Raw genomic sequence first — 23,344 nt, 5'->3', positions numbered from 1 at the left:
GATGAGTAGCATTCAAAGCGTCTGCCTGCAACCGCTGACATGCGCGTCTGAACACGCGAGTTGCGTCAAACTGTCGTGATTCGATCTACCAGGGCCATAACGACATAAGGTTCTAGACGTCTTAGCCTATGACACGCCTTCCCTCAACGGCATGGGCAGAGCGGAGAGATGGGTTTGCAAGCGCTTCAATCGGGTCGATCCTTCAAGATCTTAGCCATCTGCTACATAGCAACAGATCGAAACTTCAAATGGTCACTAAATTAGGGAAGAATCTTGAGAATAAAAATATCAGGATTAATGTTACATGTACGGGAGCGATCACTGTATGTAGTATATACAAAAGAGATGCGAACCGAGTTTCGAGATAAAAATTAAATTAATATCTTTGAACCAAATTAACTTGACATCGAAAACGCGAGTCTAGCATGCTGATGCTCGACGCGAAAAATAACAGACAGCAGGAGTTTCAGGAGTTTATTAACAAGTGCAGAGAATTAATCACTTTGGTTTCATGATCACGAATCACACAGCAAGACATCGACTTACTTTATACAACAAACTTATAGAAGGCGTCACCACATCAGAGATGAGCACCCCGCAGCACGGCCCACGCGGCATTATGAAATAAAAACCCTCAGTTTGACGCTAAACAATTTGTTAAAATGACTCTTCGATTGCAGCCATTTATTACATGCAAGTGATGGTCAGGCGTGCGACTGACTTCACTGAGAAATCGGGGCTCAAGTGCGCGTGCAGAGCAATAATAATACAAAATATTTTCAATAATTTCATAAAATGCTAATTGTCAATACTTGGTGATTATCGAGTACATTCTGTCACTTAGTGAGAGAAGTATAATTTAGTAAAATACTGAGCATATCTATGATTTTAATGTTTCTAGACAGATACAAGTAAAACTTACTTCTGGCGAAACAACGCCCGATAGAAAATATCCAGAGAAGTCGATTGCTTAATCGACCTCAAAAGGAACTTCTACAGAAGCCTAAAAATCTTAATGATAGACCATCTGGAAAGCTCGAACTAGGATAATGCGGCTTCAGCCACAAGATTTGAGACGCCAAAAAGTTGTGGTCACTTTACTACACTTCAGACACGGGACGATCGGACCTATTGTAAACCACACAGTCACCGGACACAACAGGGCTCAAATAAGGCAAAAAGAAAAACAGAGTGAGAAAGTTTTCTATGATAAGGCTCTGTCAAAACTCCATGCCATCAATAAGTAATAAAGCCTCCAAGACGCGATTGAATTACCTTCTGTACAAGCTGGTTTTTTGAACAGCATCTCGAAGTTCCCCACAACGGCAACCTTAGGCACATAGTGACTGGCATAATAACAGAACAAACAAGTAAAGCATTTTCATCAAATTTAAAGGTTGTCTCGAGTACAACGATCTCGGGCTTACATCTCTAAATGGTTACACGTAACTTCACACGTAAGGTACAGGGCCCATACATTTACGGGGTGGTATGTTTTCCACATATGGGCAGAACAGTAGGATGTATCGTAGATGATACAACCGTAGAAATAAATAGGAAATGACTAGTAAGATACAGAAGATAATGATATGAACTCGTCTGATTTGTCACGAGTCTCGAGGGTTTAAATAAAAGCTTAGGAAAAGTAAGCCAGGATGTACATGCAGGCAGAGAAGAGAATAAAATTCATGGTACTAAAATACAAGTCAGAGATCTGGTACCAACAGGAGCCGCTAGTGTCTATATAAAGTAGATACTCCACCTCATATCCCATGAATATTCCAATGAATCCCTTCCACTGTAAAAAGAAAACAATCGCAGTTAGACTCGGTGCGCCGATCGCGCTCAAATTAAAGTTTACAATGAACATTCTGAAAGAGTTATGAAGAAAAATTTAAAATAACTTGAACTACCAAGTGTATTGACGAATAGTTATTACAATAGCAATGACAATTGCCGAACTATAGCTTACACAAACATGGAACCCTGAAAAATCCACATAATTTTATTTTTTCCAGAAACGAATTTATAACGAGACAAATAAGAACCAACTTGGCAAAAGACATTTAATATTTGTTATAAAAGTAGGTAGTAACGAGTGCGTAGAAAGTAAAAAAAACAGTATATGCTAATTATGTGAAGACTCGGTAATATTGTTAATGTAATACGCAAGCCGCTTCATTCCAGTCAACCCTGCTAAGAAATAATAATATACTAAGCCAGAGGCGACATCGAAAATTGGAATACAGCTCAGCGATGAAAACATGCGCATGAATAATACAGACGAGGAAATTCATCGAGAAATTTTTCGTGGAAAGTAAAAGAATATCATATTAAAATAAGGATGGAATGATATGATGGCAGTGAAGCAGTTCGGACCCATTCAACAGACATCTAGTTCACTAAGCGGATATACCGTAGTATCGGTACTACGAGACACTATCTAGAGCATCAGCTTCGACATCTCATGGCCAGCCATCATCCAGTTGTCATTATTATCCACACTTCGATTTTCAATGATGAAATATACGAGTTTACCGACACAAAAAGCAGATATGCTATTCACATAAAAAAAACAGAAGCACTGTTTTCTTCAGCAGAAAAGCATTTCAATGAACTACAAATATGTGCACCCATTTTACAATTCCTATAAAAACTCATTACAACCTTCATCTTCTTACAACACCTAGCATCCCCATCAGGGCCCTGCAATATAAAAATTCAACTAAACGTAATGTACAAAATAAAATATGAATCAAAATGCAAGGGAATTATCACGCGACGGAATTGGACAAGGAAATGTTCCCTCAGACCGCCAGGAGAGTGCGGATGTGTTTAGGCGTCGAGTCGTCGTTGAGGTGCTTCGTGGTGTACCTGAAAATATCATCAACATTAGTGACGCTCATGGAAAAAGTGATCGTAGACGGGTAGATCATTCGGAGATGTTTAGCAGCGCAACCATGAAAACTGACTTCTTGTGCACCTCTTTTAACACTGAAAGCAGCCATATCTCTCAGCGTAACACCAGAAACAGTATACGGTAATATTCCATTAAATTACAGTTGAATAGTTTTCCTCTATTTGTCCATACTCAATTTCCCAGTAAACAGTATGCTGGTCTTGGTGATAATATATTGTATACATTGTAAATATTCAACAACTAATTTGACTTGTCAAAGAATCGATTAACATTTTGTCCACTGCCAACTATTATAATTTTTATGTAGATTAAAGCGAACTGAAAATGTTTGAAAACTTGAAATTTATCAAGAACCGACATTGCATTGAGTCTCATTCAGAACCTTGTCTTAAGGCATAAGTAATTCAATGACCAAGACTGCAACACGTTCTGCCTAATTAAATAAAGAACCGCAATTGTTAGGACTCCTTACTTCAAACGTCTCCATCCAAGAGGCATTATAACTTTCATCGAGTAATGAATGGAAGTAATTAATATTGTAATATCACTATCTAATAATTATTACTCTTAGTGTTGACTCCCTAATTATTTCACCTGATATAGCATACCTATGGACAATAATAAGAATCAGGACTCAGAGACAATTCAAATAGTTTATCTTATCTAATAGGTAATAAATTAATAAACGGATGTCATGAAAAAGACATGAGCCTGAATTAATTAAACCAGACAATTTCAAGAACCCGATAACTTTATACACCATACCTGAGAGCGTTAAGCAAGTTTTCTGAACTGGACGCGGGCTGCTCCTTGAGAACTTTGATGCATCCCTTGACGTCGACATGGCTGGTCTTGGCAAAGGCCCCCACAGGATGCACGTGGTCGTAGAGGATCACAAGAGCCACCATCACGCGCAGGATGAAGAGCTGCGTCTCTTCGTGCTTGAAGCGCGCGATCAGGTCCGGGTTCTCGAGCATCTTCTGGCACACCTTCGCCATCGTGCCCAGGGTCTCTGTCGTCTGCTCCAGGGGGATTTCTTTATGCTATTGAAAAAAATCATGAATTAATAAAGGCAACAAATGCATTTAACTCAGACAAATAGCCCAAACATTTGTTCAAAGACAAAAAAAAAACACCCCCAATTACCTTACATTAGAACTAAGTTACGTAGAGAAATGAAAGTTAGTGGACAAAAGATCAAGGGAGTAAACAACTGCTCTCATATGGTTCCTGGCGCGCAGCAAAAAAAGACAAAGAGTTATCATGTCAAGTGGAGCATTTATTAAGGGCGCTTCATTACGCATTCCGAAAGCGCAGGATAAAAATAAATTAACAGTTACGCAGAATCGAGGGATGATTCTTAGAGAGAAGGCAAAATTGAGGGCACGTAAGTGGAGAGAGTACAGGATTGACCGAGGTTTATAGAAAGAAAGGGCCGTATAGATTATTGGTCGTTAAAGGGACCGCGCGAGTAACTTCAAATTACAGAAAATTTACAGAAAGGTTCCAGCGAATCATGTGTAGGTTAATAGAGTGTTCGAGAATAATTTAAAGAAATATAGGAAATATGAAAGGTAAAGAGTAAAGAAGCCAAGAAGAGCGGGAGGTCATTAGACAGAGCACACGACTAACGGCAAGCGACTAGAAAAAGCCCAAGATAAATTGTAGGTTATCAAGTGCACATGAAATGAGCCGAGAAAGTAGATATGAAGTACCCAGCTTCCATCAGAAAAAAACATTAACTTCGTAGAGGGAGCAATCAACCACAATGTTTGTGGGGAGGAAAGCCAGACGAACCTCTGCTACAAATTTGGATGTGGCTTCGCTGATGACGCGCAGCATTGGCGTGGGGTAGGCGTAGAAGAGGCTCATCTTGTTGGCGGTCTGATGGTCGAGTTTTGAGATGTCCTCTTCAGAGTCACCATTACAGCCCAGGTCCTGGGGGGTGGTGTGGTCCAGACGCGTGCGCATCATCGTTCGTCTGTAGTAGCTAAAGTCGTTCTGGATAGCAGGTGTCGTCATCTGCCAATAAGAGGATTAATTAATCTTGACGATATCACTTGATTAAGAATACGCCAACAGTATTAGAAGCTATGTAGATAATGTACGTATTTAACGTGCATTATTATATTTAACGTGCATTATTAACAGAATATGCCAGCACTATTAAAAGGTATGGAAATATTGTATTCAACGAAGAATTTGCTTCGTATGAGAGAGCTTTAGGAGCACAAATTGGAATGAATAACGGTTGAAAAGACTTGCTTTAAGCTCGTCGAACTTGAGCGTGAACTCGAGAATATCGGCGAGTTGCTTGACGAGCGCCTGCTGCGTTTCGAGGTGTTGGACGGGAGGTATGGATGGAGAGCACAGCTCCAGCAGCACACGGGGCAGAATCTCCTCTGCACATGTGAAAATAAAATTTAAAAACAAAGAAAATTCCACATAAATTCATGTCTTTATAGCAAATGTGAAATTAAAATTTATAAACAAAAAAAAAAATCTGCAGAAATTCATGTCTTTATAGAATACGTGAAACGAATTTGTAGAAACCAGCGACAATTAAGTATAAATCAATGGTAGAAGTTAATTCAAGTAAATTCAGTCGAGACACCGGGCACTAGATACATGCATGTAGAATTTAATGATACGCTAAGATAGAAGGGCTCGTTGCTAGTTTAAAAAAAATAGGTTTGTCGAAATTCACCGCTGGCTTGGCCCTGAAGCGCCAAGAACTTTTAGAATTATTTGAATATAAAGTTTCTCGTATAAAATTATAGAAGCCCTCCAAGCGCGAAAATTTCTAATTACTACATACTGAAAGAATGTACATATTCGTGGACATGCATAACAGTTATATCAGAATGTATGTTCGTTTCCACGGAAATAACCCAGTAAATTCGTATTGAATAATAATGAGCCTTCCAGTCATTTCACGCAAGAAATAAGGAATATTGAAAGAAACGAGAATTTAATACGACAGGGAGATTGTGCTTACGTGGAGGATAGAAAAATCATGACTCACCGAGCTGGTGGGAGAACTGGTAGAAGTCGAAAAGTTTTTGAACTAAAGGTATGACGACCTCCCACGCCCGCCTCTGGCACTCTCCGCCGGAATCACTGATTGCCTGTACAGGCAATATTATCATCATAAATGATTGGGGAAATTAAGGGGGTTCGGAGATATAAAGGAACAACGAGGCATGTGGCTGAATAACTTGCGTACGTATCAAGGAAGGTGGAATTAAGAAAAATTAGCATTCACTGTGCAGTTGGTATAATGACATTAGTATAGATTTGCAGCAGAACTAGTAACACTGCGCTACTCGTTCTTAACAACTTGTACGACGTAATCTATACTACGTCAGTCTGTGTCTCGGCTTGTATCTTCTTGCTCATTTGAATAAACTACGAACTACTCTTTAATTCTTCAACTACTCTACTCTTCAATTCCAACCCCTACGGAATTAACATTCACCTAATTGAGATCTGAATTATGTTCTTTCATTGCATGTATCGATACATTGCAGTTGGGCGGTATGTGAATTTATATTGGTACGGTACCGTGGGTTCGACATTTTCCCGAATGAGTTATTACAAGTTCTTCACCTAGAGATCACATTTCTACATGGACAAAAAAGATAAAACGAGCAAAAAATACGATTTATCGCTTTTGTATAAGAGCAGCGTTTGCACGATACGGGAATTGTAGATGCACGGGAACATCACAATAGCCGTTTCTTGCAGAGGTTCAGCTTGTACGATCCGTTTGCGTCGTCGATAAATTTTGCTGATACCTTGCTGTCGATGTCTCGATACAGTTTCTTCCTCGGTATACCGGCGTTAAACCATCGTGCTGGAACACGGAGAGACTATGCCCGGCAGCGATACGTTACTGAAGTTGAACCGAACACTCGTACCTGCGATGAGAACTACAAAATACTTCGTAACACGCAATATGCTGTTTACGTCGTAGTCGCGTCCGTCATTCGGTGCGTTTAACTTTATTAAGGCGATTTGTCAGGGTTTACTCATTAGTAGCGAAAGTTTACACTTTCACTCTCACTTGTTCTACTACTGTCTTAAATGTGACACGTCCGCTACTCAACCGAGCCGTGGACTGCTCGCTCTAACGAAGCTCCGTCAAATGACCGGACTCGCTAAGCCAACACTTTTTATGTGAGCTTCTCAGACTCCAACCGCATACACGCGACGCTTCGTCTCGCTAAATCCTAAGTTGGGAAATTTAAAACTGGTTTACTTATTTCTTCCGAAAGTTCCATTTTGCATACCTAATCACGCAACCAATTCACAATAGGAGTATGAATAACATGGTGGAGCAAATTAATATACATCAGTGTTGGTATATCAAACCATTATATTGGTCGCAGATGCTTTCAGGTCTCAGAGCAAGAACATGAATATTGGTTGAATAAAAGTAAATGTTGGTGAGAATAAGTTATAAATTAAACTTTCCCAATTTTCATATAATTTCTCACGCTGGTAGCCTGGTACATACAAGAGCCACATGGATACATTGAAACTCGAGTCGTCATGTTATTTGATAACAGGAGGTTAATTTCCAAACATTTATTTAAAAATCCCTTCACAATATCATCTCAGTTTGAACGAAGCAAATTCATCGTCATATAACCAAATTGGTACGTTAATTGAAATTGTGACTAAGTCGTTGGCTCGGGTAGATCTTTTGATACTTGGTGAGTTCGGTGAAGGCCTGAACTTTGGCCTGTTCATCCGCCGTAGCGCGTTCAGGCTGTTGGGACTTATGCTTATTTGATTGTAGTTGGCGTAGCCTAGAAGGGTTCTTGGTCGTTCAAAGGACGACGCAATAATTGTCATTGTTTTTGCGCTAACGGATCCATTAAGCACTGGCTACTCACTTCTCTGATTTCTTTGGCGGCGCCCTTGTACTGCTGTAGATTTTTGAGGATGTCTCCTGAAGTCTCGAGCACCTGGCTTACCGCCAGGAACAGCGGCTCTTCGCTCTCCGACGGCACCGCATCTGCACAAAAAGTCATACCACTGAAGCGGGAGGAAATATGCCTGCAGGATTGAATATAAATTTACAATATCAATTCATCTTGTTTGTCTGGTGAATATAATGATGATCTGCTTTGTTTGCAAAGAAAAGTTCGGATTTTTGATACAACAATGAATTTTAATGTAAATGAAATAAACATTTACATCAAGCATTGAAGTAGAATTGGATTTGTACGAAGGCAAAATAATACTGATATAAAGTTACTGTTGAAGGTACGGAAAGTTGCATGGTTGATGGAATAGAAAGCAGCATGATAGATAAAAAGGAAGATTTCAGTAATAAAGAAATCAATGCATGAAACCATCATTTGAAATAGCCACTAACATGTTAGTCACAATGTAAATATACAAGTTACGTGGTAGAGTAACTAGAACTTCGAACTGTCGACAAGTTGGAAAGTTGCGTGACCAAAAAAATTCAACATTGCGTAGTTAATGAGCAGAAATTGAAATCCGGGGCAAACAGAAATTTATTTTGCTGATGAGACAGATCAAAACATTGTTGACTATATTGCAAGATTCCATTATAAAAAAGAAAAAGTACCTATAGTGACTGAAGCTAAACAGTGGATGAAACGTAAACGAGGAAAATTTATTTTTTCTTATTCTTGCATGCCTTAAATACAATTACCAAAAACGTACAAATGCTAGCACGCAAGCATAAATATTTCATCAGTTTTAATGAAAAATAGATCTAAACCAATTGGTACATTTAAAATTGAGAACGTCGGAATGCGTCGCAGCCAAAAGTTGTAAAAATAAATGCAGCCAAAAAGTTGAACAAATTTTCATCGTGCAAACTCGTATTTTTAGTGAAAAAATTACTATAATACTTCATTAATGGAATATTAATTATAATAAAGTAGCTTGTCATTCGATTGTACACCAAAAAGTGGCAGATATCGGACGCAGTCCACGTGGGCAACGCGTGTGCCCAGACGCAGCATAGCAGCAAGGCTAGAGGCGTCAATTGACGCTCGTAATGAAGGGTGATAGACCAACTCTAACTCGAGCATTTGAGTGTAGTCGGTAACGGGAGTTGTGATGCTACTTTAAACGCACTGTAAACAGGAGAAAGCAAGGGAGAGCGAGTGCGGTCAAAAGCAACGACATACATGAACGCTCCAGTTCAGATGGTCGTATAGAGCTTGAGAAAATCAGCAGTACCGAGACGGCAGTGAGCATTGATTTTCAACTCACAAGCCGTGTTAATACCGTGAAAAATCGGATAGTTATTTACCTGAAGCTTTATAGATAAGCTATTTGCGATATTAGAATGTTGCACAGCGCCGAAAATAAAGGAACTCTTCAATGGAACCCGTACTTTCGAAAACTTTTTTTTTGTTAATTCAAAGAGAGAACAATTCAAATTCATTTGAAATTTTCAAGACTAACACTCACGACGCAGTTAATACAGAATGAAGGAGGCATTTTTGGCCGTAGTATAATACTCGTAGTTACGAAGTTACCAATCACCTTCATCACAAACTAGGAATACCTTAAAGAATGATAAAATCAATCAGCATTAATTTCTCAAATTAAAATCATCACCTTCATCGCCAAATCAGAGGCAATTGAAATAGCGAACGCGCTGGAGCTGGCAAAATAAAGTCGTTAGCATCTCAGAGACTAAAACGGAGAAGTTATAGGCGGGCAGTAACAGCAAAACACTTGTAGGAGAGATCACTTCCACGAGACATTGACTGTCTGCACGACGAGACATTCGATCTAGTTCTAGTGCAAGGGCATCCTACGAGGATTAGCCAAGTTTCTACGTAAAAAATTTCCTTCACAATTGATACAAAGCAACCCATGCTGAAAATTTTGTTGTAATCGCTCTGCAAAAATGACCTTAGAAACGCGTTTTCACGTAAGTATAGGGTTAAAAGTAGAATTGCTAAAAAACAGCAAAACGATAATATCTCAAACATATACTCAAGAGAAGGAACTCACGCATTTTTCGTCATTTCTTACATAATTAACCGTGATATAACTAACGTTGGTCGGTTACTGGCGGCCACCATTTCCAAAATTAACGTTTCAAGATGAACAAGAGATATGCAGCATTGGGGCAGTTGAACTACAGTGATAACAGTGATATTCGCTTATGAAGGTCAGGTAAAAAGACAGAAGAAAGTTATCTTATGTCTACCGCGCCTACACGTAAGATTTCTTAAAGAGCGTGTTTAGCTGACGTCACTTTTAGTTTATTACAACTGTATTCACGTGTTTTAGGCTATATGGACCAATAGTTAAATGGTTTTTCGTTAAAACAAATGGATATTGCCACATGGACCTAACCAGAGTTTATGATTATCAAATTAGCGGTTAATTTTTTTTTCTTTCAACGAGAACAGTTCGTCATTAAGTTGATCGTTTAAATTGCGAATGACGTAGAAATCTAAAAAAGCACGACCAAAACGCCAGCGGAAAGGTTCCACATGAGTCAGTGTGAAAGGTTTCATCGAAATACAGCCGCAAGACTAGAACGAAAAGCGGAACTGTTCGGCTGGTTATTGCCAGCAAAGTATTTCCAACTGCTAACGAATATAAGTAACGAGTTCAATTTCTTAATCCCTCACCTGCACGTTTGGAAAGTTTTGTTTTTACTTCAATCGTTGCGGCACGTCTCATTTCATGTCCCTTGTAACTTCATAATGGGAAAATGTTTTCATAATCATGCGCTTCCTGTTCATCTTTCGTCTCGTTGAAATGATTTACTTCGATAAAATGGATCCAAGTCGTGAATGTTTTATTAATGAACTATGCTCACACAACGCAAACATTTCTCTCGGGATGTCGAGAATTCGAGGAAATGAGTCTCACACACGTCAGGAGCAGCCAGGAGAGGACGAGTCAGGCTTCCCCTGATAAGATTCATCGTCATTCATTAATGAGACCAAAATCAATTTGCCGGGGCAGATAGCAGTTTCCTTTCACACGAAGCGCCCATCGGCGGCCGCTTCAAGTAAATGAAACAGATTGCATGGCTTTTTAGGTATTCTTTTCTTAAACGAAATATAGTTATTGATATAAGTTTTCTAAAAAAATAGCATCGTCTTTGAATGAATGCCAGTTGCAAGCAAATGTTATTCCTATCGCGATAAATTTTCTAAATTCTCTAAGCTAAGCAATATTGTTCAGGCCCGCTTCTTTTTCACTCTACGGACCCAATGATCTTGAGCCATAGGGGTGAAACTTTAAAACCATTGAGCGACCTCTAAATATGAACCGATTTGAAAGATACTTTAGGGATATTATTTATGCATCTATAACGAACCGGTTTTTTGAGTTAGGAACTCATTGAAAAAATTTTTTTTAAGACCACCGACCACCTTACTAAGGCCAATTACATGGAATAACGGGCCAATTTATTTAAATGCACATAATGGGGAGTTATGATTTTCTAATTTAAGAAATTATCTTTAAACAACAACTTCTTAATTTACAATTTATCAAACAATTTATTCTACCAATAAGAAGGGGTTATTCAACTCCTTAATAAATCGACGCGACACTAATCAAAATAAAATTAGCGTGCAGCTGAAGTTTTTTAGCTGCTATATATATTTCTAGTTTACCATTCCTGGCATTATAAAAGACGCTTGATGACGTCGGCCCTGACGTCATCATTATCACGCTACGTTGAGCTGTTCTTAGAGCGACAATTGCGCAACATTATAGGAAGACAATCTTTCACGACGCTGCCTTGATTGACCCACCTAAAAACGCACGGCCAAGTTGAAAAAATTTACCTTAATCCATTCAGAATCCGTTTTCAGAATAATTTTTTACGACATACGTGAGAAGAATTGGCATTACTTTTCTTGGAAACTATTAGGTTAAATTGAAAACGTCGTTATTTCTATCTGAAGAACCTGATGGCATGAATGAAACGAATAACAATTGCTTTCGCGGAATCCGATAGCATGAATGGAGCGCGTAGAAATTACTTTCTGAGGAACCGAAAGGCATGAATGTAACACGTACTTATTACATCTGTGTAACCTAATGTCATACAAGCAAGACATTGTCATCACTTTCTACATAGGCTCATTTCGAAGCCGCAACCGTAGAGGCAGGCAAGCTCACCCAGCCCCGAAGTCAGCACAGCGGCGTGAAAAAGAGTATCGCATCCGGATGACAATATTGGAGGTCACAGGAAAAGCCAGTTACTTGCAGCATCGGGTAAGCGACACCAGAGCAAAGGATGCGCTATATATTGATTTTTATAAAAAAAAATATTGACATGCTAAAAATATTATTTTAAGTTAAATAACTGAGCGTATCATCAAGCTATACTGTCGTTAATAGGTCGATGTACTCAAAAGCACAAAATCTATTAATTAATAACACACCAAGTAAGCGTGTTTTGACCGTGCACTGTTACAGACATGAGGTTCAAAATTGCAAGATACTACCAAGAAACTGTCAGTATTGAGGTGAACTTGGGTGGAGGCCAATAACAATAAAGAAATATACGTCGCCAGCAAACTGTGAGGAATGACGCATGGAGGCCGTTATACGAAGCAGTGAAGCGGCATGGGGTCCAGATCGATATTACCAAGCCCGCACGGACGCTGAACCTAGCACGCTATACGATCGCTAACGGGAATACGAGTAACCTCAAAGAGAAGACTCTCGGAACAATAAAAACTTCTTTTCATGCGTCGACGGAGAATGATATTCCTATCGCGCAAGGTTACATTCAAGAGGTAATACTTGGTATTATTAATACCAAGTTAATTAATTAATTATTATTAGCATTAATTACTAGTGATAAGACTACGGTATTGCTAAAATCGTTATGGGCATAATCGTTTATTTATGGAGTTACTCGTATCGAAAGTTCGAAACACAATTAAAACCGTCACTTTTCCAAAACTGTTCAAAAGGGTTCATCAATGAAGATATTCTTGCGTTTGATGTTCGGTTTAGCGTTAAATAATGCGTACTAATTCAGCCTCCTTTAAGAGTATAGGGAAAATTCATTCGATATGTATTTCCTGTTTTACGAGTAGAGCTTCAATGGCCACATTTTGTGTTGAACAAAGGCACCAAGAAACTTTTACGGTGATTGTTCGACTCCTAATAAAAAATAAGAAAACCTAAGTCGCTTGCCGCAAATGAAAATGGACTCGTCACGAGGTGCAACAGTAACAGCACTAAAAATTACCCAACAAGAAGAAGCTTCTTAAAACTGAAAACACAGGAACTGAAAGGTGAAGGAAACTATGGAGAATAAGAACAGCTAAGAAGCACAGCGATGCTCAATACATTACCAATACCAATGCATTACCGATACCAATACATTACGATACCAATGCATTACCAATACCAATGCATTACCGATACCAATGCATTACCGATACCAATACATTACGATACCAATGCATTACCAATACCAATGCATTACCGATACCAATGCATTACCGATACCAATACATTACGATACCAATGCATTACCAATACCAATGCATTACCGATACCAATGCATTACCGACAATAATGCAATATCGACACTCGTGCATTACCGTCCATAACACTTGAAAAGTATTAGTTTTTTTAATGCAGTATTTTCTTGGTATTGGAAGAGTAATGCGATAACAAAAATAGAAAGTAACTCAAGCTGTAATATTTTTTTGTAAAATTTATCTCGACAAATACTAGTGCAAAAAAATGTTTTCATCAGTCAAGCATCAAATACCTCGACATTTGCAGTTGTAGCATTGTAAGTGCATAAAAAATACAACAGCAACGCCATGACATAAATCGGTACCGGTTACACAGGGCAGGTGATTCACGGAAACTTCCTGTTTTGTACTTCGCGCCAAGCGGCCAGATGCTGTAGGAAAACGGCGAGGAGTATTTCCAATGAAAGGCAAGGTCGTGAAGTCTTGTGTCCCACCTAGTCAGATGCAAAAGTCAATTGTTTACAATGACTGTCCAAGGACCCTACCTCATTCGAAGAACAACATACGCCAAGCCATCGTCAACATACCCGAAAATGTGCTTCAGCGAGTTGAACGGAACTTCAAAAATCGACTAACGGACTAACTGAATGCATTGACAATGGGGACGTCATTTGTCCGATGTCATCTTTAAGTTAAAACAAGAAAGTTATAAAAAATTCAGGTCTTTCTCAAAAAATTATGTGGTAATGATATATATACTAGTTAATTTTTATTAGGCTTTCAATTCAGGAAGTTTCCGTGAATCACCTGCGTTTTAGAATTGGCATTTACTAGTCTAGTATTTTAATCATGTCTATATTGCTGAAAATATGTCTCACTATAGGAATATTTTGATTCTGTGGTAAGTTTTTACACAACATTCAATCATCACGTGACCACAATCGACGTTTGTGCTATTAAACAAATATAAACTCTGTATAAACCGAGTCATATTACTAGGATATGAAGTCTGAAAGTGGGCAAAAACCTGTACCACACAAAACTCACTCTCAAAGTCGAGAAAGAAGTCGAACTTGTTATGGGAGCAGCAGCTGTTGTCCTCTCGGGAGAGCAGTCGGAGAAGGTTACCCATTACCTCTGCTAGCCTGCAACAAAAATTGTTACGACTTGAATTTCATGAAGCTAAAACGAGACATGGAGACATAACCAATTATAAAGTAAGACGATGCTGGAGAAAATTCTTGTCTCACTGCAGAGGAGACAATGCACAGTTGCATGAAAGACATAACTTCATAAGCAGAATCATAGCATTTATCAAGAGAACATGAAATTTTGAGTGGTAACAGGAGAATTTCATTAACATGATTTCAAAATTTGAAAATAATTGTCCACGATGTAAATTCCAAATGAAGCTCAAAATCATGCTGCTGCTCCCTGATGCAGTATTTTTAAATTAAGAATGGCAATCAAACGACAAGAAAACCAAAGAATATTCCTTAATTATTTTTTTTCATTATTAGGCGCATTTTTTAGCCGTTAAGTACCAACGTATGCTCGATAGTTTCGTAAGCGTACAGAAGAATGGCAGCGAAGCAAGAATGTGTTGGTGCAGATAAGGCAGCAGATAGCACGGAAATCTTTCTACTATCATGCCTGCCCTCATATGTGACACCATTAGCATGTGTCCTAACCAACACTGTAGACTTGCAACACTTTGCATACATTGTACGTCGACGGCAACGTTTCTTAATCCCTCTGTACAAGACGGAAATCCTATTTACCTGGATCCTCGATGCGAATAACACTGAGAACAATTAGGTTAGTGTATCCATAGATGATGGTCGAAATCGATTGCCAGGGTAGGTTTAAATTTGATCAGCACCGAAAAGAAACTGGATAATGCGTCAGCGTCGAGGCACAGACTTTTTAATGCTAAATGTTTCGTACCTGAAGTGTTGTGGGGTTGGTAGTGATATAAGCAAAGAAGGCAATTCACGAGGAGTGGAAGGATTGTTGAATGATTCTGGCTTGATCTTCAACAAGCGTGTAAGAGGTTATGTATATCCACAGTACTGCTCGAGTTCGTGGTAACAACTGAGTGTGCACAGAACCGCAGGTGCAGTAGGCACGCACTTTAGTGCAATAATGTGGTTTCCAGACACGGAAGTTTATAGGAGCGAGTTAAAAGTTTAGCGGCTTTAAAGCAGTCGTCTAAAGCTAAGTTTGGTAGCGCAACGTCGGAACAGGCGAGGCACGAGACCTAAATACTACACACTGCGTATGCATTCAATCGATGGAGCCGCGACGACGACTGGCGAAGTGCGGCACACGCAAGAAAGTTCACATCATTTGTTCTATGACAAAATAGTTCACCTTCTTTACTCTTTGAAGGCATGTAAGCCTAACACAAACCGGAATATGTTATTTTCGGTTCGGTGCTTAAGATTTTTGTAACAACAAACATTGATCACCGAACCCTCGAGCTTAGTGACTTCATCAGAAATAACTAAGTGTGCGGGTGATTAGAAGTCAGACGCCTTCGTACATGTCCTGAATTGTGATTAGTTTATGGGTAAACAGAACTTGCCTTCTCCTTCAACATATAACCAAGAGGTTAGAAAATACCTAAATGAACAAGTTAATCCCAGAACCAATACCGTAAATAACAAAAATGTACAATCCAATCCACGCGGCACTCCCAAACTAATATTGCCACTAAAATAATAATATTGCCACTAAAATAATAATATTGTCACTAAAATAATAATATTGCCACCAAAATAATGCGATTTCCTCCATGCATGTGGTTTGTGATACAATTGTGTTTACGCCGATGTTGAGATTAGTGTACCTTAATGTGCCTACTTTTTCAGTTGTAATATTTCACACGTTTGAAATTAACAAGTGCTGTCATTGGTAACTGATACGAAATATATTCCATACGGTTGTTCTTTTGTGTATTACTGTAAATGAATTTAAGGCCAATTTTTGCAACATTTACGAGCCAATTGATGTTTTCGATTTCGATTTCGATCGATGCCAATTTATATTTTGCACTTTACGATTTGAGTTGCATTTCAATTTAAAAATGATCATTCATTCACTTACTTATACGTATTGCTCGATAAGTATTACAACGTAAATTAGCAGCAGCTGATTACTAATTCAAGTTAAACTGTCTGTGCTTTGCTAGCATTTGCAATATTAAAGACTTGTTGAAACGGACCGATACTAATAGTGATTATTTTATTTACTAATTATGGTGCGTTCAATCATATAATAATTTCATGATTAAGAGGCACATGTAGAATTATTCAGACGCAATCTGTGTATTGGACAAATTTTCATTGTTAAATGTTTCTCTGATGTTGAAGGATAATTACTAATTCAATAATATATTCTCCATCTATAACAATGTGACATTCCTTCAATTTAAGATATATTATGCGTATAATCCAGTGATATAATTCAAAGTGCAGTGTTCTAACAGCATTTCCCCAAACCTGATGGGATCAGTGTGCAGTTGTAACGCGGGAAATTGTAGGAACAATTTTCTCTGGCGATGTGGGGGAAAGAGAGAATGATCTTAACCTTAATTAACAATCAACTGCTTTGATTGTGGCAAGATTTAATAATTTGATGTAGAACGTAGCGTTAAATACTAAAAGGTGTTTTTCTTGTATCCCCAGTTTGGATTTCTTTGGAATTGCTCTGAAGGTAGACTTGTTTGTTCAAAATGATCACCTTCCGGTTTCCATACTATGTATCAAGTGAAGGAAATTTATCCTTCTATATTGATCAATTATTTTTACGACTTTTTATCACAGTATCCTCAAGATATGAGATGTGATTTGAAGTAGAAGATCAGAATAAGATGTTCTCTTGATTTTATAAGCAAAGATGCAGATCGAGAACTGTGCCTCATCATCCTCTTAATCATTATCACATACCGAACCAACCTCAGGCCATTTATATGAATATTGAGAGAGAGGTGTGACAGGAAAAGCACTCGCATACAGTTATGATCTCCGCAAATTTTGATCGAGAATATAACTCCCGAGATGTAGTTCATCGGCACCAACTAAATTCCTGGCAGAAGAAATTCGTGAACGAAAGCCTTAGGAACGCGCTCGTTTTAAATAAATTTACGGTCATGTATTTCTATATGCCAATGCCTGAAAATAGTGGGCATCACGCAGAACATTACTCGAGTTTGTTTGTAATGTATTGCTGCATCTTGAGGCCATTAAAATGAAGCATTATTTAGGAGGAACCTTTACCGGTTTGAGTGCGCGGGAAGCGGCATAAATGAATTGACAGATTTAAATAAGATTATCTATTCAACGAAGTCCTAAAATCATCACACCCATCATCAAGTTGTATCAGGTTGTAGCATCAAAATCATCATCATCATCATCAAGTTGTAGCGTGTCGTTTGCATCTGAGACGATTATGTTGAACAATGTTGGTGGTAGCCTGACGGGATATGATTGATTACAATACGGTTGGTCGACTGCTATTCGATAACATGAATCCTCACACTCTTCGCTACAAAGTTTAAGCGGAGCCTATATGGAACATATTTTTGTTGGCGTCCAACAAACTTTCGCTATCATTAGCACTACCGTGAAAGAACTCGCTCTAGTGCGATGGGAATATTCACCAAAATAACGGTGGTGACAACTTATTCAAATTTTAAATATAGTTCACAACTCAAATCGCAGTTCGAATGATCATAGGTACTAAACAAATGTGTAGACTAAACAGTTAGGACTTGGGATCTTGTGATATTTTAGTAGTAATTGTACTGAATATGTAGTTACGAAGTAATGACAAACGGATTCATCAAGTACAGTGACACCCAATCCTACAAAAGTGAAATACATTTAGAAGCCGAGTGCAAAATTCATCCATCCTATAATCGGTCAGTTGTCTCCATTTTCACAAGGAGACGAATTGCAATCATCTATTCTAAAGAAAGAAGTATTTATATCATAGTGTGTGAATGTACAACATTCATAACAAGTAATGGATGAAGTGCAAAATGCAAAATTAAGGTCGTAAGCAAGTCCGAAGTCCACAAGCAAGTCTCAAGTAGAAAAATTCGAGAACGGGCAAAATAACCTCATGACTGGAAGGAATACGTTCTAAAATTGTGACCGTTTTCAAATATTGGCCGCTTTCTGTAAATTGATAAAAAAAACTATCAACAATGATCATAACATGATTTAAAATGAACTTTATAACACAAATTCTTCAAACTCGCCAATTGAAAAGCATAAAGGAAACGCGCACGGAATAACTGTTCACAGTCATATACAGTTACTGACATTATATGAACGGTCATTAAATTTCTGGATAGTGGACTACTTAATTTCTGGCTTTTAGACGTTGTGCGCACGGAATAGCTGTTCATAGTCATAGGCAGTTACTGATATTATATCAACGGTCATTACATTTCTGGATAGTAGACTACTCAATTTCATTTCTGGCTTTTAAACGTTGTGGTAAAGCATGTGACGCAGTGTCGTGGCAGAGCGAGAATCACGCGCAGTCCATGCAGCGACAAGTACAATATAAGATAGATGACTATTTAAAACGGCGACTCAGGCGCTAAAGTCAGAGGTGACAGTTCCGAAAACTGCAATCGTAGAAATCTTCCGACCACGAGTTCTCAAAACTTATCGTTGACACCTCGTGTTAGACAGAACAAATCTCATAGTCAATTCGCCAGGACAAATTACGGAGCACATTCTGCAACCAAATGCCAAATATTGTAGTTATCTAAAGTAACCACTAGAGCGACGGCTGGTCAATGGCCCTAGTCATTAAATTCCTCGTATCGATTGAGACAAATGTAAACCAAATACGTACATAACTTTACCAGTATGGTATCATTAAATATATTGTTCTTACACATTCAAAACATGTAAACATTTGATTCATGGTTGTTCGCACGCGGGCGCACAGTGCCTACAATACATGAACACGCAATGCTAATCTGCTATGAGCTGTTCTCGATTGTTTGTTACTGTGAAACAAGCGAAAATCGATCAAAGTACGATACTTAGGCTGCGCTGGGAGGAATGCAAGGATCCAGTGATTTCTTTGTTGTTTAGTTTTTCTAAGGTATATATAGCCATACATATCTTATCAATAACTATAAACGTTTCCGTTTGCAACTTACTCCTAGTGAAATCTTCTAGCTGGTAACCAACTATTTGCCGCTCCTCGTACGTGTTAGTGCGCGCAACTAGCTACCGCTGCTCCTAGTGCTGGCATCCAATCAGAAGCAGCTCCCAATACTTGCTTCCCACGCGCACACCTTTCCCAGTCATCTTAATGAGTCATCCCGTCCCCGTGCGCGTTATCAGCAACTGCAGGCTCATAACTACGGTGAACACCCGTCTGATTATACCAACGACTGTAAGTTTAAAGAAGAAAATTTGAAAGGTTCATAAAGCGTACGTAATAAGCAGGAGGAAAGCCTAAAGCAAATGAAGATGATAGAAAGCTCGATTATGAAAGTGGGTATATGTCGGAAGTTATTTATCGTAGTTATTTTTGATTGAACAACGGAATCTCGCGCCGCCTGTCTTTATTTCATATTATCTTACCCGTGGTCACCGGCGTTCGTTTGGCGGTGGTCGGCCTGGTAGTGTCTTATATGTATAAATTAGGACGACTAGCCTACCTCAAAGTCACAGTCTTCAATTACCTAATCATTTCAGGGCACTGTCTACGAATGATCAAATGAAGATTTTAAAGGATTTCCAATTCACAGTTACTAAATATAAGATGCAAATCGAAACTTTGCGTTAGATGTCATTAGGCTTTACGCTTTTTAATTTCATTTGCAACATATAATATTGATGACCGTTATAACTTCGTCAAATCACATCTATGCATCTCAAAGCCAAAGCACGTTCAGTTCAAATAACGCGTTGCATACCTTGTACGTACAGCATACCATGGCATGTAGCATGTACAATCACAGAATTATGTAATGACCCAAGTTCAACGCACTAAAATGAAGCGAAACCCAATACTTGGTTCGAGGTTTCAGTGGAGTAACGTTCATTCGTCACTGTAGTCTGTAGGACTACCACAACTTTCCCTTACTTGTACTAGACATTTCCTGACCTACTTACAGCAAATTCGTGATTCATTTTAACGTCAGAGCAGGATAGTGATGGGATCATAGACTGATGATAGACATGCAACTGATAAATATTACGAAACCCATATCGTACCTTATATAATTAAAAAAATGGACTTTCGACGAGTGATAATAAGCTAGGACTCACTCGGGATATCATTAATTATTTATACTCAGCTGATATCATTGCAACAAAAACAAACGGTGATTGTATGCCTCACACGCGTAGTTTCTTACGTGGTGGGATGAATTTGAACGTTTTACAGCCAGTAAACTTACGATGCTCAGCTCAGCGTATGCGTAATGGCGCCGTATATACGGTATATATAAATTCAGTTCCATGGTATTAAACACAATAAATTAGGGGAAGAATGTAGCAAAGAACTTATTAGTCTATCTTAGACTGTATGAGCATGAAGATTTCAAACTTTTCTCAATAGGCGAATTATCCGCGCATAACAGATTATAGTGCAATAAGGGATTGTGCTTTGTAGAGGAAAGCAATCATGACAAAACCTGACAGCACTAAACCCCTTATCTGTCACGTGAGCAACAGCATCCCTTTAGGTCCTTCACTGGCAAAGCCATACATATATACTAAAATTTCCATCAATAACTATTTCTTTATTATTACCTGATCTTATACGAAGTACGTAAGAATATTCAGTTCTTATTGTCGCAGTCATAAACACGTCTTTGACACAAGTCACAATAACGCAGATAACGGAACGCACAGCAACTGCACGCCACACAACCTTTCACCACCACAGCTGTAGCTGTACTGCGGCTGCGTTTCCGCTAACCGCTTTGCTTACAAAAATTATTCTTCTCCATCACGCATGGAATTATTGGGAGAAAAATGAAATAATTAATCAATAATTACATGCCGAACATTTATAATCAAAGAACGCTTCTATATAATTATTTATTTCATTCATTTCCATGGATAATTTTTTTCAATCTATCTCAATCAATCGACAGCAATGGACAAAGGCCGGATCCCTTGTGAATCAAGTTACGGAAAGTACAAGAATAGGCACATGCCATGGGCATATTTCTTCAGTGCCGACATTTCTATTTTATTCTATTCTAAGATTTGTAGCATTACCATTATATCATAGGATCCTTTGCCACTTATATACGGTAATGCCAGGAGGGCTAATAGATGTTCTTTTCTAAATAATGTGAAATATTGGCATATCTTTGATGAATACGTTTACAACGAGTAGGAATCTTTGTAACCTGAATCTGGAAGCAAGGAGGTTAGGAGTGAAGTGCTGAGTCTGCATGTCTCGAACGAATGTTCTGCATGTCTCACTATACCTGTAAAACCTCAAAATTTTGGGTGCTGCGTATTGTACTTATTCGTTATTCCACTATTTCAAATAGTGATCAAAATATAAAATCCCTAAGGATCAAAATACTGTTTATTTAGGAGAAATTTCTGCACAAAGTATAAGTTGATTAATCACGCAAAATATAGGAATAAATTATCAACAGATATGCAGATGACAGTCCGTTATAATGTGACGACCCGCCCGAGGGGCAAGAGAATGATGACATCAAACCTGTCACGAGACCGCAGTGCATCTATATGAGGCTCAAGTCAATGGTGTCAGTCTGAGAAACTGTCCACTTGAACTGAAGTTAAACATTAACCGCGGATCTTCAACGAGGAGAAATGCCTAAGAACGGACGGCTACGGTTGTCGCAACGTTAGCTGCAATTTCCTTGCATGCTATCTAGCATCGAATAACAAATTTGCTTTTTCTAACTAAAAATAAATAGTAGAACCGCAATAAAACTATTATAGTGCAACTAACTATTAACTAACTATTATTATTAACTAACTATTATTATTAACTAACTAACTATATAACTAACTATTATAAAATAGTAGAACCGCAACATAATAAGAATAGAATAGAATAGAAGTGTCGGCGCTGAAGAAATAGGCCCATGGCCTGTTGCCGATTCTTGAACTTTTCGTGACTTGATTCACAAGGGATCCGGCCTTTGGAACCCGATCTTTCCATAGCTGACTATTGATTGAGATAGCTGCTGGACTTATCGGCTTAGGTGTTCAAGGGAAGAGCTCGGCTAGGAAGAGGTAGGCGCGAGAACAAAGGCTTATTGTCCCGCGTGGGCCAGGGTGTGGGCGTTACCCTCGCGGCAACCCTCTACTGACTCAACAAGTCCGCGTTATTTAAAAATGAAAACACTTTCACTTGTTTGGCTTGTTCATTCAATTTGCACTCTCAATAAACGTTCTTTAAAATAATTATCAATAAACCGTGTTCTGCAAGGTAGACCAATTAAAATCATGTCGTTCAGCGGGTGCTAGAATGCGTTATATATAGGCGTCGCAGTCCATATGGCGGACATGAAGGAACAAACTACCAAACGCAGACGTCCGGCAAGGAAAGAAAATGTAACACTAAATTGTAAGATTTATTTTAAATACAAATGACTTGAAAATACTACACAAAGACGAGTATAGAACAATTTCGTACAAACACTAAGTTAAGATAGTACAAGGCACTATATACTTATACTGTTTAAATCATTATAGAAGTAAATATGTGAAGTGTAGACATAAATATGCAATGGTTTAAGGCCACGTAAACCGCGACACTGACTAATTCTGCTGGCGCCTCCCTCTAAATAACTTAAAACGAAAGCTTGTCAAGCGAGAAACTTTCCCGCTGATAGAAAAGAATAACATCTCAACAGTAATTAAGTCACAAGTATCGAATACATAAGCAGTTAGAACGGTGGTCCGTGTCAATA

General features: G+C 38.5%; 1 protein-coding gene across 2 annotated transcripts; it reads right to left on the bottom strand.

The window, feature by feature from the left end:
- Positions 1 to 460: 460 nt before the first annotated feature.
- On the bottom strand, positions 461 to 21,345 carry LOC108682174 (CYFIP-related Rac1 interactor B). Of its 2 annotated transcripts, none has more exons than XM_018171296.2 (8): positions 21,189 to 21,345; positions 14,443 to 14,540; positions 7,822 to 7,943; positions 5,946 to 6,048; positions 5,186 to 5,322; positions 4,718 to 4,942; positions 3,686 to 3,963; positions 461 to 2,874 (listed from the first exon to the last, which is right to left on the bottom strand). In XM_018171296.2, exons 2-8 carry the CDS (start codon positions 14,525 to 14,527, stop codon positions 2,808 to 2,810), a joined length of 1,017 nt encoding a protein of 338 aa, XP_018026785.1. In that variant the 5' UTR covers positions 14,528 to 14,540; positions 21,189 to 21,345; the 3' UTR covers positions 461 to 2,807. The 2 variants fall into 2 exon arrangements, with proteins under 2 accessions (XP_018026785.1, XP_018026786.1); XM_018171297.2 differs by lacking the exon at positions 21,189 to 21,345 and adding an exon at positions 20,013 to 20,143.
- Positions 21,346 to 23,344: the final 1,999 nt, after the last annotated feature.

The sequence above is a fragment of the Hyalella azteca genome, unplaced genomic scaffold, assembly GCF_000764305.2.
Source record: "Hyalella azteca isolate HAZT.00-mixed unplaced genomic scaffold, Hazt_2.0.2 contig4353, whole genome shotgun sequence".
Lineage (NCBI taxonomy): Eukaryota > Metazoa > Arthropoda > Malacostraca > Amphipoda > Hyalellidae > Hyalella > Hyalella azteca.
Note: the sequence above shows the minus strand (reverse complement) of the source record. Positions and strands in the feature narration are given on the sequence as shown.

Excerpts from the sequence above, each read along its gene's own strand:
- LOC108682174 (XM_018171296.2), bottom strand. The coding sequence starts at position 14,527 with ATGGGTAACCTTCTCCGACTGCTCTCCCGAGAGGACAACAGCTGCTGC. Across the intron at positions 5,323-5,945 it reads CCAGTTCTCCCACCAGCTCG|AGGAGATTCTGCCCCGTGTG; the intron begins GTGAGTCATGAT and ends TCACATGTGCAG. Across the intron at positions 3,964-4,717 it reads CATCCAAATTTGTAGCAGAG|CATAAAGAAATCCCCCTGGA; the intron begins GTTCGTCTGGCT and ends TTTTTTCAATAG.